We start from the raw sequence: 19,410 nt of genomic DNA, 5'->3' as shown, positions 1-19,410 counted from the left end.
AAATAGTAGCACAATCAAGACACTACAGGAAAATGGAAGAGAGAGAGTTAATTCCAAACAAGTCAGAGCCAGAAGGACAGTGGTTCAGGTGACTTTTAAGCCAGGTCAGTTCAATAAGATTTCAAGAAATGGAGATGAGAAGAGAGGGAACTGTGGGCGTATGTAGAGTGGTGGAAGGGAGAATTCATTCCTAGATGAGGAAACAAGGTGAGTAAATGAATAGAATGGCAAATCGCATGGTATAGTCTGGAAAAAGTCAATAGCTCAGAGTTGGCCAGAACAACAATCATGTATGAAATATGACTGCAAATGCTATTAGGAAAGTGATTTGGAGACAAATCATGGAAGGAAAATGAAATCTCACTTATGTATAGTATATTCTTGTTGCTTGATCACACGTCATAAAAGAACCAGACTTGCTGCTTTAATCAATCACAGCAACACCATCGTATGAATGTTGGTTTCATGAGGTCATAGGATGTATATTTCACCTTCACAGTTGTACCCTCTGTGCTTGGTACAATGAGGCTTGTGGGTAGGTATTAAAAATGTGTCTTGAATGATCACTGAATGAGTTTGTGATTTAAAAGACTTTTATACACCATCTGCCACTGAACATGTTACTCTTAAGAAGACATTCCAAACTATAACTTTTGGGTGATTATTAACCAAGTCAGTCTGGTGTAACACAGGAGCAGAGTTTTGTACCCAACTCACAGTACGGTAGTTAAAGCAGTTTCAGTCATAAAGTGAGGAGAAAACCAGTGATGTATATTATTAAATTTTGATTATATTTCTCCTGCAAAAAGAGAAAAAAAGGTAAAGAGGCCCAAATATATTTTGGAAGTCAAAAGACTGCTGAAATCAAAACTAGCATTATGATTCCCCAGAGGAACTGTGAAAAATATGTCAGTTTATGAAATATTCTTTTTAGAAATTTGACAAATGAACTGCCATAGATTTGGCAGGAGACTTTAAGAATATTCCATTGATTTTTTTTCATACGGAATAATTCCCTGAACTCCACACATTTGTTTCATCAAAATTAAGCAAACATATGAGCAGGCAAACAAAAAAGAAACACTGCTGCTTCTTAATGGTCTAATCTAGAGATTCCAGACATGGATCCACTTGTGTAAAATCACTTTCAAAGTTCTCAAGCATTCTCTCATGGTGGTTAATAGATTTCTGTGATAAGATAGTCTCTCTTTATTAACAGCAAATGAGTAGGCTTAGGTCTGTCTTATAATTTATTGTAAGATTTTTAGCTCACCAAGTTATAAAAACACATTAATCATCTGAATTATTAGGTCTTTATTAAAATTGTTAATAAACCTATGGTACCATTATTCTTTACACATATATACATACAGGGCTTATTACACAGATAGCAATTTAACCGAGCTTTAAATACTAAGTGTTTCCCCCCAAACACTACAATTTCCCACTGTTTGATGCTTTATATAGTTTAAACCTTCCAAGTACATTAATCCTTTTTTCAAACTTGGGTTTATAGAGATGGAAAAACAAAGAGAGTATTTTTGGGTTCATTAGAATGTCTTTAAAAAATCCTATGTTTTCAGACATTTTAGGTTTGGCAATACTCAGAATGAATTTTGCCAATGACTTTTTTTTCTTTCTATTCAAACCCACTTATACGTCAAAGAAAATTCAATCCGTATGTTTCTGATTCATTTGTATTCAAGTCATCAAAATGTTGTTTTGTCAGAGTACTGTTTAATGTCCCAGAAACATTATAAAGTTCTTTTTTTAATAAGACTCTAATATCCATTTTTCTTCAAATGAAGTTGTGGCATAATTTCCAAGCATATCAAGGTAAAAATTCAGATTTAAAGACAGATTTCAACGTTTCACTGAATTTTGTAGCCAATTCAAGAAAACAAATTTCAGAGGTATTAACTATGAAATGAAATTCCATTATGATTGATGCTTAAATATATGATAGAGAAACATAGTTATTACTACAGATAGCATAGAATTTAAAGTTTGTATACTTAATTTTTTCATACTTAATTGACATAAGAAGGATAAAGAAATAGAATAAATAACTCCATTCTAGAAATATAAATTCTAAGAAGAAATTATTAGGAAAACTAGATTCATATCTTAGCTCTGTTTGGGGCACCTGGGTGGCTCAGTCGGTTAAGCGTCCGACTTCAGCTCCGGTCATGATCTCATGATTCGTGGGTTTGAGCCCTGTGTCAGGCTCTGTGCTGACAGCTCAGAGCCTGGAGCCTGCTTTAGATTCTGTGTCTCCCTCTCTCTCTGCCCCTCCCCTGCTTACACTATCTCCCTCTCTCTCTCTCTCTCTCCCTCACTCTCTCTCTCTCAGAAATAAACATAAAAAATTTTTTAAATCTTGGCTCTGACAAAGTAGTTCATGTTTTAGTCATAGCATTAGTAGAATGAGTATTAGTGCTAATTACTTACAATGACTGTGTGAGGCTGTATTGGTTGAAAGGACCTGGCATATGGTAAGACAGGAATAAAAGGTCTTTATGCTGAATAGGACTAGAGGATGCACACAGACTTTTCACTTACTCCAGGTGACACTCATTTAATTTAGGATCAATTTTTTTTAAAATATAGAGGTTGTACTGATGATATAAGGAAGTTTTAGATAAATTCACAAATAAATGATAGTCCACTGGAAAAAGGTGAGATTATTGATAAATGTTCTTAAACTTTGAGTTGGCAGCCAAATGTATAAGTAGCTACATTATTATGCTCATGTCTAATAACTTGGGTTGATAAAGTGATTATTGATAGGAAACTTTTAAATATATTCCAATCTGGAGTATGAAGCCAATAGAAATGAACACTCAGAGATATACATCATGATTAATCGATTCCTTATATTGGTTATTGATAGGTACCAGAGATTATAAAATTATTAGTACTAATATAGTAGCATTCTTGAGCCCCAATCATCTTACTCTTAGAAAACATAATATAGGTATTTTGGGGATAACTAATTACTTCATTGAAAATAATGAATGGGGCACCTGGGTGGCTCAGTCGGTAAAGAGTCCGATTTCCGCTCAGGTCATGATCTATTGGTTTGTGAGTTGAGCCCCGAGTCGGGCTCCGTGCTGACAGCTCAGAGCCTGGAGCCTGCTTCAAATTCTGTGTTTCCCCTCTCTCTGCCCCTCCCATGCTCACGATCTGTCTCTGTCTCTCAATAATAAATAAATGTTAAAAAAAAAAATTTAAAAAAAGAATATAATGGAAACAAGTTTTTGTCACTTAATAGGCTTACCCATATAGGGATAATTGATTAAAGGCTAGCCTATATTACCATTAGAAACAATTTCCAAACCAAAGATGCCTCAGTATAAATTACTAGTATTTGACTTCATAAACCTATTAGCATTAAGATGTATTCTTACAAAGAAGATAGAATTAGAAGCAGTATTTTAATGTTCAAAGAACACGTGGCTAAAGAAATATTGATGGTCTTTGCTAAAGGGTTTTTCTGAACATGTGATGCTGATATTTATAGCACATTGCATAAAATTCCCACTCTATAAATGCCATTTTCTATAAAATAATCAGAAAATGGAAGATACCATATGAATTCATTGGAAGAACATCAGAGAAGACCTTCCTGAAAGTGAAGGAAACAAACCATTGTAAATGTTCCTCCTCCTCAGATTATAATCTGACCCATGCTGGTCAGCAGCTGTCTATTTCTCAGACATTGTAAAGGAGTAAAATTGGTGGAGCATTTTTTCTGCTTGTCAGTGCACAAGGGTTTTCTCTGTTGTATTTTTAGAAGTTACACATATCAGAGCTTTTCTAAAGACACAGTTTAATCTTCTATTATTTTCACCAAAATTGTGCAAATTAAAAAAAAAAAGTCAACTTTAGTTATCAGTACTATTATCTTGAAAGTGAGTATTTTTGAACTTTTATTACCCAGGGTTCCTACTCATGGGTTTTTGTTACTGTTCACTCCTGGGAATTAGCAGCTACTCCATCTACATTAATGATAGGGAATGGAATTACTCATTTTTTTTTTTCTACAGCCATGAGGTCTGTGTTAATTGCTAGTTTTCCCTACTCAGTGAAGAGTAATTCAACATACTGATAAAAATTTTCCTCAAAATTGCAGTATCGTGCTATACCTTTTAAATATGCTATGTTAAAAAGTCAGATTTTTAAAAAATTCACTGGCATCTTTTGAATTACAGAATATTTATTCCTAATTAGAAAAATATATCCTGGTGTCTGCAGTCCTCGTGTCATTATATGTTAAACAGACGTGTAAGTTACTAAGTTGATATTCGTTTAAACTTTATTGAATGTGAGCATGTTGATGTGAGATAGATGAAGAGTTCTTAATGTGTATCTGTTTCCATTTAATGTCCTAGAATCTGCTATTTTTAAATGGAAGTATTTGGTTAAATAAGTTTGTTGTGTTATCCTAAGGATTCCTAAGAGAGTCGTTTTTACCACAGGGGAAAAATCTCCAAATTAAGCGCCTATGTTGTCAAATGACTATTTATCTGTGTCAAGGGTCAGATGATCTATGTGGCCAGTTAATCTGAATATCAGCTGACATAGTGCTAATAAGTAGCAGAAGAAATTCAGAGATCAAGGGTGATATTTTTCTTTTTGTCCTGCTGTTTTGACTATAGTTTCTCATTATTTATCTAAGTTCAAAAAGTTGAATTATGTCTACTTATCAGGGGATCTTTTAAACATTTTGAGATTGATAATATTCTCTTCCCTTATCTGAACTTTATCTTATAAAGTAATTAAGTCATTTTTGTTCATAAAACCATATGGCTCCCTTTTGCTGAATTTATGATGATGACAATTGGTTTCAAATAAATAAATGAGAGAATCTGCATATCCAAGAAACTGCAAGAATCACATATCTTGCTAAATGTTCTGAAAATAATAGGGAGCATATACTCCTATGATTAATATAAAGGAAGTCATTCTTTATGTACTATTTCATGTTAAGGATATTTAGAGCATACTTGCTTGACTTTTAGATGAATATTTAAGAATAAATTAGGAAGATAGTTGAAGAACAGACTTCAAATAAATAAATAAATAAATAAATAAATAAATAAAATTGAACTTTTACCCCACAGTCCAGAAATTAAATTAATGTGAGGTGGGGGGGGGGGGAAGCAGATTTAGGTATATAAAAAAAGAAGTGCCTAATAAGTGGACGTTAATGGCGAGAGAATGAGCTACATGTGACTGGAAGAATTCACCATTCATTTGACCTTTTTTCTAAGGATTGTTACATTGCATAAGTTATCAGGTAATTGTAATTTATGAGCTTAAATTTATACTTTAAGCATTACACATATATAAATATTATATTCAGAGAGGGTGCAGTTAGTGGAAATGTACCCTCTTAAAGGAACCTGGTATTAAATAGTTACATTCAAACCAAAACTAAAGATATTGTATAAAAACCAGAGATGGAGAAACTGGTAAAGAGAGGAAAGAAATGTTAGACATCACATGAACTTTCTTTTGGGATAGGTGCATGTAGGTGAATGTGTGCATGCGTGCACACACACATGTGTGTAGAGGGAAAATATTTGGTCATAAACACATTCTCAAGTAATCATGGGTGGAATCAGATATAAGTTCACAGTTGATAACCTATAATTACTAAGGTTTTTAGAGAGTTCTTATTACAGCATTTAGACAAGTTATAGTTTCTTTTACTTTAAGGGCCACAAAAACTTTTTCAGTATCATAACAAAACATAAAACTTAATCTAAATTTTTCCAGAACATTTTCTTTAAAGTGGCTTCAGTTTCCATCCTATTTCTATAGAATTTCAAAAACATTAAAGCATAAATTAATCTATGGAAATGTATTAGTTTCTAAAAAATCATTCTTTGTATGAATCAAACCATGGAGATGTATTTAGAAGATGGCTAGAAGAGGGGTGGCCTGGGTGGCTGAGTCATTTAGGCATCCAACTTCAGCTCAGGTCATGATCTTGCAGTTAATGAGTTCAAGCCACGTGTCGGGCTCTTTGCTGACAGCTGGGAACCTGGAGCCTACCTCAGATTCTGTGTCTCCCTCTTTCATTCCTTCCTACTTGCACTCTGTCTGTCTCTCTCTCAAAAATAAATAAAGATTAAAAAAATAAATTAAGAAAATAAATAAAAGATGGCTAGAAGAAACAAACTATATTGGTCACTTTATGTGAATGATTCAGAAAAGTTTCCATTGAGAAGAATTCCTGTATCTTTATGGTAAAAATGTCTATTGAAAATAAGTACGACATAGATTTCCCTTGTGGTTTAAAATAAGTATTGTTAATTTTCCAAAATCATGTAGGCTGTGACCTATGGGTTTTCGAACTCGTGTAATGTCTTAAAGCACATCAGAGAACATAAATCTTTTCTGTGTGCTTTAGATTTTTGCAATTTTCCCACTGCATAAAAATGAGCAAAATCATCAATATGTCTTTCATGGCTAGAGTAACTATACATAAATATTGGAGCACTGGTAAATTTGTACTTTGTTCAACCCTAGACTTTATTAATTCTCTTATTAGTCATATATGGTTTTCATAAACTATACTTCATGTATTTTCAAGCTCCCTCTGTTTATCAAAATTTATCTTCTGTCTACATAAAGATATGCTTTTTTATACCCTGATTTTGGCAATATTTTTTTGCCAACGTCAATTATTCTTCCAGGCTAATATTTCATATTTTTTAGTTCTTTATGATTAACCTAAGTTTTACTTCCTAGGTACCTCTTTAGTTCATCTTAAATAAATATTCAAACTGTGTATTTGCTGTGATGGTCAGTTGCAATAATATTAATAACTAATGGAATCTAACATTTACTGAGAGCTTATTAAGTGCCTGACATTTTACTAGCTCTTTAAATGGAATATCTACTTTATCTTCACTATTATCCTATTTCATACATGAGGAAACTCAGTCTTAGGAAGTTTAATAATTTTGCCCATGAATCTAATGATGATTTATTTTCAGAGCCAGCTCTTATATACTATGATTCCCACAAATTATATGAATTTTGTACAAATTCCAAACTGAAAAAATAAAGGTAATTTTATAATTTCCAAATAAACAATGCTATTAATAATGATTGTTATGGGACAAAACTGAATTTTATGTTGGACCTTTTGGGAATTACCTTTGAGTTTTTATATTTTCTGTCTGGTATTGAATTTTGATCTACCTTTTGTTACCACAAAAAGTAACAGCAATTTAACCATAGTTTTTTGTTTTCTAAATCTAACTACTTCAGTATTTCTTTCATCCCCTACCCAATTATAGTTAATTTGATACACTCATAAATCAAAAAGTAGAAAAGGTAGTGATTCACTTCAACATGTAATTAAATTTAGCCAAATTTAATTTCTTTATTTTGAATTTAATAATGAACATGCCTTTCCTTGGTACAGTATATATCTCACTAATGTATTTTGATAGGCTCTCCTGTCATTTTCTCTCCCGTAATCCATATTCCTCATCATGGAATCCTCATATCTACCTCCCTCACCGCCCTTTTTAAATGGCAACTGGTGCTCAAGTTTGTAGTTTAAGTCGGAGTGCAGCAAACTTGCCCTGAGGCTAGTCAAGCATGCAGTTTCCAAATTCTAAAATTATTTTACAGAAAGTCAGTGTGAAGTCAATCCTTTCCCCCATCTCTCCTTCCCACCTTCCAGCATCAAAGCTGACGGCGAGTTGGTATTGTTTCAACCCTGAAGAGATCTTGGACTAGCTGAATTGTGTTTTGGAATCAACACATTAGGGTGATTTTCCCCCCAAAATTGAAAAATAAATCCTCTGGCAATTAAACACGTTTTTTAAAATTTGTGATTGTGTTTTGTTTTGTTTTGTTTTGTTTCCCTATAAGCAGAGTTTAGTTGGGTGAACCATGACTGCTTTTCTAAAAACCTGGTGCTTTGAACAAAATGATCGGAATGTAATTTATAGATCCTTTAGTTCTGTTAGAAAGGAAGAATCATGATTCTTATTTCTTTTAAAATGTCTGCATTATATTTTTTATCTGATCAGTAGGCTGAAATGGGCCTCTCATAGCCTAATTTAATCTTGTATAATAGTTCGTAGAGAGAAAATAATTTTCCTTTATAAGTAGATGTTGATTATGGAATATATTCAGTAATAAATGGAAGAACTTGAATTTGCTTTTACCATGTCCATTATATATACAATGTTTTAAAACTAGGTTTTAAAGGCAATTTTCTTTGTTTTAATTTATAGTATGTTGATATTTCAATGAGAGACACATGGTAAACATAATTTTCTTATCCAGATTTTATCATCACAACTCAAAAACATACGTGAAAAAGAGTTTTGAAATCAGTGATTTAAAATAAGCAGAGACAAGCAGGAGTTCGTCTTACTTCATTATCTGGTGAAAGATGTATTTTACCATTTTTTAGATTTCCCTTAATGAAAAAGGATATGGAAGTGTTTGGCTACATCTGTATTTCTGTTTTTGATTTTCCCTAATTCAGAACAGTAACCATGGATCACCAATCTTGCCAAACAAATGCCAATGTCAGGAACATATGCCAGTTATTGTTGTTCGTTATATTCCCTATTCTAGACTCTAATTCTGGTTTAACTAATGATCTGAGGGTAAATATTTTCATGGTAATATTGATTTAGAGCCATGAACAATATGAGATTCTCCTTATTCTCATCATACACTAGAGTTAACTCCGTGTTTCCCACTCTTCTCTTTGTGAACTTCACCTATTGCAGATCCGTATTTCTTAAAGACACATTGTGAAAATAACAGCAGTGCTTGTTTTGCATCGTGAGCAGAGAACATAGTGGGAAGAAAAGAGAAGCTTTAGTGAATATAAGGCATGAGCTGCCACTGTATTCTGTGCAACTGAGAATTCACCTCTGGCACACCTGGTGTAAGCTCAAGTGGGAGAGAAGAAAACCAAAAGAGAAGCAAAAGTGTCTGACAATCAGAGCCAATAGCTGTGTTGCAAGAGGTGATCAGAATTTGAAATTGAAAGTAGAGGGAAAATACTTTGTTAAGGGGATGACATATCTCAGCTGCTTAGAAATGAATGCTCATTTCTCTGTAGCGTGACACATTGCAATTTGAGTGGCATAGACACTGGGGAAACCAGTTGCCCTTTCATGGCTGGTGGGAAGTGTTGAATAATTATTTTCCTGCTTACTAAGGAAAGTCCAACCTTGAACTTAACAAAACAAGCAGCTGTAACACTTCTTCCAGACACTACGTGTGTGTCACTGACAGATCTGAGATGGATGGTTTTCCTGGAGTCTTTGCAAGGTGGAAAGCAGAGACCCAAGACAAAGCATCAGGCCTAACCAATCCTCAACAAAGGGGAACACTTAAAGGAATAGCGTGCTCCTTTAGGATTGACAGGTCTGAGTGAAAGATCCAATCCTTCTCTGATTGTTATTTTATTCAATTTTCAAGTGTAACCCGTGTGTGATTGCAAGGTGTAAATATGGTGCATATACATCTAGTGAGGTACCTCCCTTCAATAGATGGCAACTGTTTTATCATCAGAAGTACTGACTTAGCCAACCTTCTCAATTCCCACTTTTCTTGACCCTTTTGAAGAGCATGCTTATTATTTATTATGGGTACTCATATTTATATGCGGAAGTATTCACGTAATTTCTCTCTAAAGTAATGGAGCTAATGGAAATATGAAAGATCTACTTAGGCTATGAAATCAGATGCTGCTGCTGACCCAGGATAACCAAAAGGTAATGCTCTTGGAACCCAGCTATTATTTTGCATGCAGACAGCTCAGCAGGATGCACTTGCTCTGGGGAACACCACGCGTGGCCTCATGGTGGTGTGAGATCTCATCGTGCGACTGCTCCCTTATGTGAGGCAGGCCAGTTCACGTTCTTTCCATAGCCAGAGACATGAGAAACGGGTGAAGAAAAGTTCTGCTTTTTTTCACTAAAAAAAATGTTTTGTGATCCAAACTTCGTATGTGAAGGAAAGAATTAACTCCCAAAAGTCTTAACTTTTTTTTTTTTTTTTCAAAAACAGATACTTACCATGGTGTACATTTTAGGTATCTCAGTATCAGGTCTTCATTGCATATTTTGGAAAATACCTTTTATTCTCTTCATTCTCTATTAGGTGTCAAAATAAATTTCTTTCATTTTGGTGGTATGGACTTGTCTAAAGATTCTGCAAGTAGCTTGTGATGGTTTCATGGCTTTACTTATCAAACGGAAAGGAAAGATCAAACATTTAATGAACCATGTTTTTCTGTATGATAACAATTCTTTTGAAAAATATATCATATAAACTGGTAAAAATGAATGTTTCCTTTAGACACTTATCAGTTTCCCAAGTAACTGCATTATGTTCATTTCAAAGGCCACTTTCACCTACTAGAGATAAAATGAAGTGTGAAAATAATTTAATTTCACTGCAATTAACTTAATTTCACTGCTATCAAACAAACTAAAACATGTTTGATTTCTAAAATTTCTGTTCACTGATTTCTTAACCCACAGAAATAGTGTTTCAAGGCTTTTTGTCGATTTCTGTGGAAACCCTGCTATGTTATAGTTTTATTTAAATCTATGATTTGAAAGGAAAGAAGTGTGGACTTTTTTATTTTAAAAAGTCACATCAGACTGGAAACAGGGCTAAAAATAATCCACTCTTCTCATGGTTTTGTGAAAAGAATGTTTCTGCTTTCTTAAAATAAATGAGGACTGTAAGACCAACTGCTAACCAATCTTTGGGGAGCATGTGACAGATGATGTCTGTAAAGCTTGTAGGGTCTCAGGGGAAAAGCGCTATATATAAAGAGAAGAGCTATTAAAAAATAAGTGCTTATGTGAAGGTAAACTGCAGTTCCTAGTTTGAGATTCATATTTTCACAAGCTGAAAATAAGGCCTGAGTAAAAAACATTTGTTGGGCTTGTCAGGCTTGAGACAGTAAGCCTCCTCATTTCAGAATGATGTCCTATGGAAGGAGACCGATCGTTTTCCATCACCTCAGTCCCACCCTTGGTGCAATAAAACACTTGAGTGTTCTGGACAGCTTCCACAACTAGGCACAAACCTCACTGCTCCTTTACAGTTCTCAGCCTTTCTTCCCCCAGGCCCTCCTTCCTGCAGTCGCATGAGTTTCAGTTCTGAATGTTTGTGTCCCCCACCCTTACCCCTCACGTGCCCCTTGACTCATCATGCCAATGTTTCTGAACACTTTTTTTTCTAATCCCCACCACTTTCTCAAACTGTGAGGCATTACAGTCCCTTCAGCAAAAATTAAAAAAAAAAAAAAATTCAACTCTTTAAAAAATATCTTCTTTCTTTAAACTTCTTTACCCTTCACACACTAGATAGAGGAAAATGGATTTTTTTTCTACGGTTATGTTACCAGGAATGGTAAACTCAGTTCTTTTCTGCAGATAATTCTCAACTCCTAGTTCATGTCACTGTGTCAGGATCTGGTTCCCAATTGCCCTCCATGGATTTCATACCTCCAGTGTGTCATTTCTCTTTTATTATCAGCCACAGAATCCTATCCTATTCACATATATTATCAAATTTGTCCCTTCTTTTGTTTTTAACACTTTTTAATAATGAATATATAATTGCACATATATAATATTTCATATAAAATAAAGTGATTATTTTTAATTTACTCTTTTAAATGTCAGTATGAAGAAGGGAATGGAAAGATCTAGCAAAGGCATTACATGAAGTGCCCAGCTCGTCAAATAGGACCCCAGAATTACTTTGAAGAACAAATCAAAGATCCTACTACCTTGTATTCTAAAGCTCAAAAAATTTTTCCAGATAGCACTTAACTGTGAGTTTCCAGCAACATGAAATAGTTTCAAGTCCCAACTTTTCCTTGTTTTTGTTTAAGATTACAAGGCAATGTAAACCATCTTAAACACAAGAAAGTTTTGAGCGCGAATGTAAAATTATGTTTGTGATACTTCAAATCCACGTGCTTATAACTGGCAATAGGGAGTTTACTATACAACTAGAAACTAAGCAAATTTGATCAAATTATAATGGAGTTGAAATTTATAGCTAGAATACAATATGCTTCATTTAAGTCAATTTGAGTTAGAATGTATATGGAATTTAAGTAGACAGAATTCTCTCTTCCCCACATTCCTTAAAATCTGATATAAAAAGGATTTCGTCTGTATACTGGGTAGTGAATTCTGCACATTTTAAATCATCTGTTTCTAAAAAAAGGGTAGAATCCAGTATAATTTAGAGTCACAGAAACTATAATTTAAGAGCACCAGAATCAAATTTAATCACAGATTGAAAATAAAGGCAGATCAAGAGGATATGTGGATGAGAAACAATGCACATAGAATGGCATAGAATGATTTGTCTTCTATGAAATAGTCCATAAAGGATGTTGCAAGAGTCTTTTTCAAAATGAAGGAAAGGTAATTTGGGCACTAGTTCCATCACAGGTGTTTTGGGTTAAGCAGTCAATTACCATGGGTTTATAGGAGGAAAAAAAAAAAAAGCAAACTGGAATTTATGCAAACATCTTAGAGCGATATCAACATTAGACTGATAAACCCTCAAATGAATGTTTTTCAAACTGTGTATTCTGGAGGGAAACTAAATGCTCAAATTTGGAACCACTTATCCTTATAATATCAACATGCCTCTGAAGAGCTGTTTTATGTCAGAGCCTCCTTTAATAACCTTCTTTTTAAAGAAATAAACATTTTGAAAGTCACATTTTCCGAAAAGAATGGCCTGAGATATAACACTAGTAACTTTGGGATAGATCTTTTGTTTGCCAGTCTACCTTCTCAGTGACTGTAAATTTGAAATGGATGGTTGTACCCTTAGGCACATGTGAATACAATCCCCTGACCCCAATGCTTATACAAAGTCATAAGGGTCAGAGTAGCAGGTCTGAAAGTCTCAAATCTCCAGCTTCAGTTATGGCAAAATTTAGTAGGTTAGAGTTCCAGCCTCACATATTTCCCTCTCAGATTTTTGTGTGAGAATAATAATCATTTCTTCAGAAGGTATTACCTGAAGCCCGTCTTTACTCACTGTGTAGTTGATGAAACTGAGAAGTAATATGCCCATATATTTGCTGCTCAAATGGTTTCATGTCTCTATACTCACTGGGACATTGTCCTGAATTTATACTTTCTGGGTTCACCTTTTTCTTAGGATGAATTCTTTCTCATGAGGCTGCTCTATACTCCATGCCTAGTGCATTAAACCTAGCAACGTTCTAGTTATGCCTAAGCATGCCTAAATCCCAAGGAGCTGAAGGTTGGGCTCAAGCTGGTGTCCTTATCATCCTTTTATTTAATATTCTTTTCACTACCCAAGCCCATTTCCATTTTCACTGTATATCCATCCAATCCTTAACCCTTATATATCTATTGATTTTAGCTAGAAATCAAAAATAAGGATCACCTTTGAAAAATAAAACCACTATGATACACACCTACATACAAATTTTTCTACATCAAATGTTTTAGGGAGGCTTCCTTCTTTATATATTTGCAATATCTAAAACATGCTGGGGCGCCTGGGTGGCTCAGTCGGTTAAGTGTCCGACTCTCAATTTCAGCTCAGGTCATGAGCTCATGGTTTCATGAGTTCAGGCTCCGAGTCGGGCTCTGCGCTGACAGTGCGGAGCCGGCTTGAGATTCTCTCTCTTCCTCTCTCTCTGCCCCTCCCCCACTCACACTGTCTTGGTGTCTCTCAAAATAAACAAATAAAACTTAAGAAATATTAAAAAAATAAGACAAGCTGTACTTTTAAAAAGAAAATTCAACATTTTCGAATACATTTCATAAAAGATTCACTATTTTTAATACATGCAATATAGCCTGGGTCCCATTAGCACTTTTAGCAAAAACAACTGTTCAGCCATTCAAAAGGGTTAGTCAACATGATCAATACAGGTATATTGTGTCTGATGTGTCTGCAGGGGTGATCACATAGTTAATGTTCTATTGGTGTAGCTCAAGACCCAGAGTAACTGAACAAGCATTAACTTATGGAATCTTAATAGTCACCTCGTTGCTGAAGTAAAAAGGAAACCAAAAGGAAACTTAATAATATCAAAAGTTATTTTAAAGGGAGTTCACATTGGTTTGAAGACTACTTTTCTTCACACACAATATCCACCTTTGTCAAGCCAAGAAACCCATATTTGTAACCAACACACATCTTTACAGTTTTCAGAACGTAAATCTTCAGGGCAATATTATTTCTGCACAGATAAAAATTAAAACTTTGAAAATCTCTAGAATGATAATAAAAGATACTCTCTAGCAAACCAAAGGAAACTTGGAACTTTGTGTTAAGTGCTTATTTAACTATAAAAGGGGCAGTGTGTGTTGTAATGAATGGAAAACCGATTTTACTCTATTCCATTTGTGAACATCTTGTGGCAACCTATTTTAGTATTAGAGAGATCATATATTAAAAATGATTTCTGCAGTCACCAATGTATACAAGTAAAAATTTGGTTCCTGTTAACACTTCATTAAAAAAATCAAAATAAAAGCTCAACAAATACATTTTATGTTGTACTGCAAGATAGAAAAAAATTTTGAAGAACAGATTGCCAGTTATTCTATTCCATAACAGCTAAGTTTCTCAGTTCTTTCTTTCTTTCTTTCTTTCTTTTTTTTTTTCTTTTGCTGAGCTCTCTGTCACTGGAAACATCTTAAACCAATTTCAAGTGCTACACCTGAATAAACATGTTGTAAAAGTGTTTATGTATTGAAGTGGGTCAGTTCAAGGTATGGTATTTGGCTGGAACTTCTAATTTCTCTTTTTACAGCAAAAGGGCTGCCAGAAGGAGGAAGTCTGAGCTGAATTAATACATTTGTTACAGTGGAAGTCGAATGGAAACTGCTCTGACCACAAATCAAACTGCCTCTTTCATTTATGCCAGTGATAGAGTTTTTCTAAGAAATATAGACTCTGGCATAGAGCCACTGTAAGTTTGCATTTAAAAAGAGGAACCTATATGCTTATTTGTTTAAGGTTTGCTGCTTTGATTATTTGTAAATTCTTTGGTAGGACTGAGCCTAGTGGCGTTTGTGAGGCAGATAGCCATTTTCATAACTGTGGGAACTGAGTTTTCCTGAGACGTTGTAGAACAATTGATGAGGATACGGATGCAACTTGGATTAGCACGCACTCTTCTTTTTTCCCCTCTTTTAACCAATACCTCCACATTTAAAGGACCTCTGTGTCCCTCTCAACAGCTGCACAGCCTCACATGACACAGTCTCATTTTCTGACGGTAGAAGGTCTCTGCACAATACAAGTATACACAAAAGTGTTTATGCTGCCAAAATAAATTTTGTTAAGAGCAAGAGTTTATTTGCTAAAATGCCATTGATGCCGTTTCAAGGACTTGTTTTCCTTCCCTTTCTTCTAAGGTGGGTCAGGTCTTATAATGGACTGAGGTTACTCCACAGTCTTTACTGAATAAATATTTTAAGAAAACATGCTCATCTCTCAGGGGGTGAGGCAGAGTCAATCATGCACATATTTCAAGCCACATTATATATATATTACTCTTAAAAGATTGGTAACTTCTGTATCTAGAGTAGAAACTTTGCATGAGTTTTTAGCAATTCTCAACTAAATTTACAACCTAAGGTTAAACAGTTATTCCACCTTGGGTGATTTTCATAGAACTAGATATCAGACTAGCACTGGAAGATTATATATGTATATATATATATATATATATATATATATATATACACACACACACACACACGTATCTGAAAATTATATATATATTTCTTTATAATCATATATAAATTACATATATTTATATAATATATATAATTTTCAGTGATTTTTTTAAATTAGAAGAGCAGAACAAGAGTGAATTGTCAAAAGGGGAAAATAGTTAACACCTAACTCCTAGGGTATCTGTAGAATCAAATTAATTATCATATGGAAAACACTTAGAAAAATGCCTGGCACATATATTGCCAATGTTCCAAACACATTTGGCATTACTGTGAGTATTAGTATCACTACCCAATGGGAGAGGTTCTTTATCAACATCTACTTCTAGTCTCTAAGACACCTTGACTTCTAATGCATTCCTGGTACAGGCTCTGGTTGCAATCATTCTCTGATACACAACCACACCGACAGCCCCAGAAGGGTCTGGGATGCAGGCTGGTTTAGAGACAAAGGTGAGTCTCCAAACTCACCTGGAGTCTTGTCTCCTTTCTGAGAATCTCCAGGCTCCATTAACAACTTGTGAAATCCTTTCAGTAAACATCCAGGTGTGTCAAAACTCAGAAAGGGAGGGACTCTGACATTTCCATGATTACTTCAAAATACTTCTGAGGTCAAGAAAGAACTGGAATTTAAAGCAAACCTCCATCCCCAGCAGGGACTTGCAGAATGACCCGTGAGGAGCTTTTAGTGGAGCTATAGCTTTGTAAAGTTTGCTGGGCACAGGCCAGAGGTGAAGGGGGAAGGCTATCAGCACTAATTAACACTTGAAAGGCGTGCAAAAGCTGGAGAAAGTAGAAACACCCAGCCAGCCATTCGGCTTTTATCACTTAGAGGAAAATTATAGGGCATTTAATGCAGAAGAGCCCGTAGCTAATATTTTTGAAATTGTTACTTAATGTGGACATTTCCAGGCTGATGGTAGTCAAGCCTTTCCATATAAAATATTGCTGACTTCCAGGTCTGAGAAGGATCAGCTAGTGAAGGCAGCCTGAGGGTGTTCTGTGGTGAAGAATGAAGCAAAATGGAAAACCAAGCATGGATAATTGTCTGTAACAGCAAACTCTCAATGTTTATAAAAATCTGTGGCCTGCAAAGAAAACATTCTGATCATGTTTTAAAAAGTAATGTTACTTTTTCAAAGTACCCTCAGAATTCACTCACGGCAGGTAAACTTTAGCTCTTTTCATAAACCAAGTGCTTGTGCGTTCCATTCTAGGACGAAGTATCAATGTAAAATCCGCTGGTCTCGTGGGAAGACATGGGCCTCAGTCAAAACAACCGTTCATGGTGGCCTTCTTCAAGGCAAGTGAGGTACTTCTTCGATCTGTGAGAGCGGCGAACAAACGGAAAAATCAAAACCGCAATAAATCCAACTCTCATCAGGACTCCTCCAGAATGTCCAGTGTTGGAGGTAAGATAAAACCAGAGCAGCAGTTGTGTGCAGAGAGTTATGGGGTCATATGTTGCAAATCAAGTAGCCACAATAAATTTACCCTTTGGATATACCTTTGTTTGGTCTATTAAATCATGCAGCAATGTTTCGAACATCCTCAGACTGTTTCATCACTGAATCACTCAGTTGTGCATTGCAAAGTAAGTACGACTCGCCTTTGTATGTTGAAAGATTCAGTTCAAATTAAAATCAAGCTGGCAGTAATAAAATTATGAAATGGCTACGTCAACAGAGTCTAGCCAAAACTGAACTGCACAACTTGCTGAGTTGACATCTCCCAGAACCTCTCAAATATGGATGGGTAACCAGGTAGATTCAACAGAAAAATACTTCTTTAGTACTTGAAGCGATACATGTGAATCATGCAGTTTACATTTTTTTTTCTGACAATAAAAGCAGGACAGATTAAATGGAAATTAGGATAATATTTCCATTTCCACTAATTATTTGGACACTATTGTCTAGATAATCTGCTTTAAGTATGTGTATGTACGTACACACATATGTATAACATTTAATAACAAAATATTACAGATGCACAATTATCCCAATGTACTTGCAAGTTAATCTATTAATTGATAGGAAAGGAAGATAAAAGTATAGTAGCTTGGAATGAATGGTTAACTGCCAAAATCTGAAGTTATTGAATCATATTATTTATACCAGTAAGTACCTTGTTTAGTCCAGGCTGCAAACAGATTTTCGTAAGCCTTTCTTAGATGGAAATGATGGCTATTTTATTCCAAGAAATTTTCTTTATCTATAAAAAATAAATCTGTTTGAAGGGGAAAATTTACCCTAGAACATCCCAACTGAGTACAAGATGTTCGTTCATTTGAAAAGTATGTGTTCTATGTTAATGGCCACCATATGGAGTGTACTTGCCAGGCACAATGGATGAGCTGGTGAACAAAACAGACAAGATCCCTGCATATGGTATTCAAACAAATTAGAATGCTTTACTCTTCCAAAAAGACATTCAGACAATATTTGCCGTTATTCCTGAAATCTTCATTTTTTTCCCTCAATCACTTGAAACTGACAAATCATACTGCACTTTTTTGTTACTCACATGTATATGTGTGTTAAGAAATGATTATAAATAAAACCAAAATAATACATTTTATTAAGTTTTTTACACCTGGGACGCTCCACAAACATACTAAGCTGGAGTTCACTGGAAGCTTCCTAAGAAGTCTATTTGATGTATCCAGCAACAGAAATGGGGATAGATTTTATGAAATTACATTTTACTAAACTACATACTACATATAGAGCAATGTTTTAAAATGATTTTTCAACAAATAAGTTTAGCCATATTTTTCACTAGAAAGTAAAACATGATATTTGTGCCTTGTTACAAAGCTATTTTATAAAGATCTTCACAAGATATTTAGTTTGGCAAAAATTATAATTGCTTCATATGAAAGATGGAGAAAAATAACTTTCTAAGACCTTTTCTTCCCTGTAAATACTAGCCTGTCAAAGTTGTATATTTTTCTTTTCATGTAGAATGGTTCTGAAATTGGTTGAAATGTTTTTAATTTGATGTAGCAGACTGCATTAAGAAAAAGTTTTGTTAACCATGTATAGAATAGTGAATAGTTTTTTAGGAAGTCACAAAGGGAAAAGTGCAAGTTGCATACTTATTATTGGAGCTTGTAACGACTGTGGCAGAGGCGTTCCAGAGACTGAAATCATCAAAGTTCTTTTCCCTGTTGGTGAACTCTATTTATCTTCTCTTTCTGACCACAAGTAACAAATGTACTTCCATAACTAGAGATGAATAAAACACATGGAGCAGAAATCATGTAACTTTTCACCAGTTTCCTAACACTGTTTAGAGTACAAAATTATTCTAATACAGACCAATATTTTCTTTTTAAAAAGTTTGTCATTGGCAGCCATTTCTGTGAAATATGTGGTAGATGTTTTGGAGCATGTTCATATTTTGATAATAAGAAAGAAAGTAGCTGGTTTGTGTCTAGGAGACGTAACCTTTCAATAGGTAGTAATCAAGCAGACGGGAAGAAGTCTCATAGGATTTGGCCTAACAGACAGGGGTTTAAGGAAAGGGAATGCTAATATAAACACAAAATTTGATACTTAGGAGACTTGAAATGCCAGTGAAATTTTAAAATTATTCAAATATAAATAATAAATGCTGTAATAGCACTAAGCCTTTA

The 19,410-nt window shown here is 34.6% G+C and overlaps 1 protein-coding gene across 1 annotated transcript in view; it reads left to right on the top strand.

The window, feature by feature from the left end:
- Window positions 1-19,410, top strand: part of BMP5 (bone morphogenetic protein 5) — a 117,553-nt gene that overhangs the window by 81,919 nt on the left and 16,224 nt on the right. Inside the window, exon 4 of the mRNA XM_045498588.1 lies at window positions 16,988-17,182. Coding sequence (XP_045354544.1) covers window positions 16,988-17,182 — 195 coding nt within the window. The remainder of the gene's footprint in view (window positions 1-16,987; window positions 17,183-19,410) is intronic.

The sequence above is a fragment of the Leopardus geoffroyi genome, chromosome B2, assembly GCF_018350155.1.
Source record: "Leopardus geoffroyi isolate Oge1 chromosome B2, O.geoffroyi_Oge1_pat1.0, whole genome shotgun sequence".
Classification (NCBI taxonomy): Eukaryota; Metazoa; Chordata; class Mammalia; order Carnivora; family Felidae; genus Leopardus; species Leopardus geoffroyi.
This window is presented reverse-complemented; position numbering and strand designations above follow the sequence as displayed.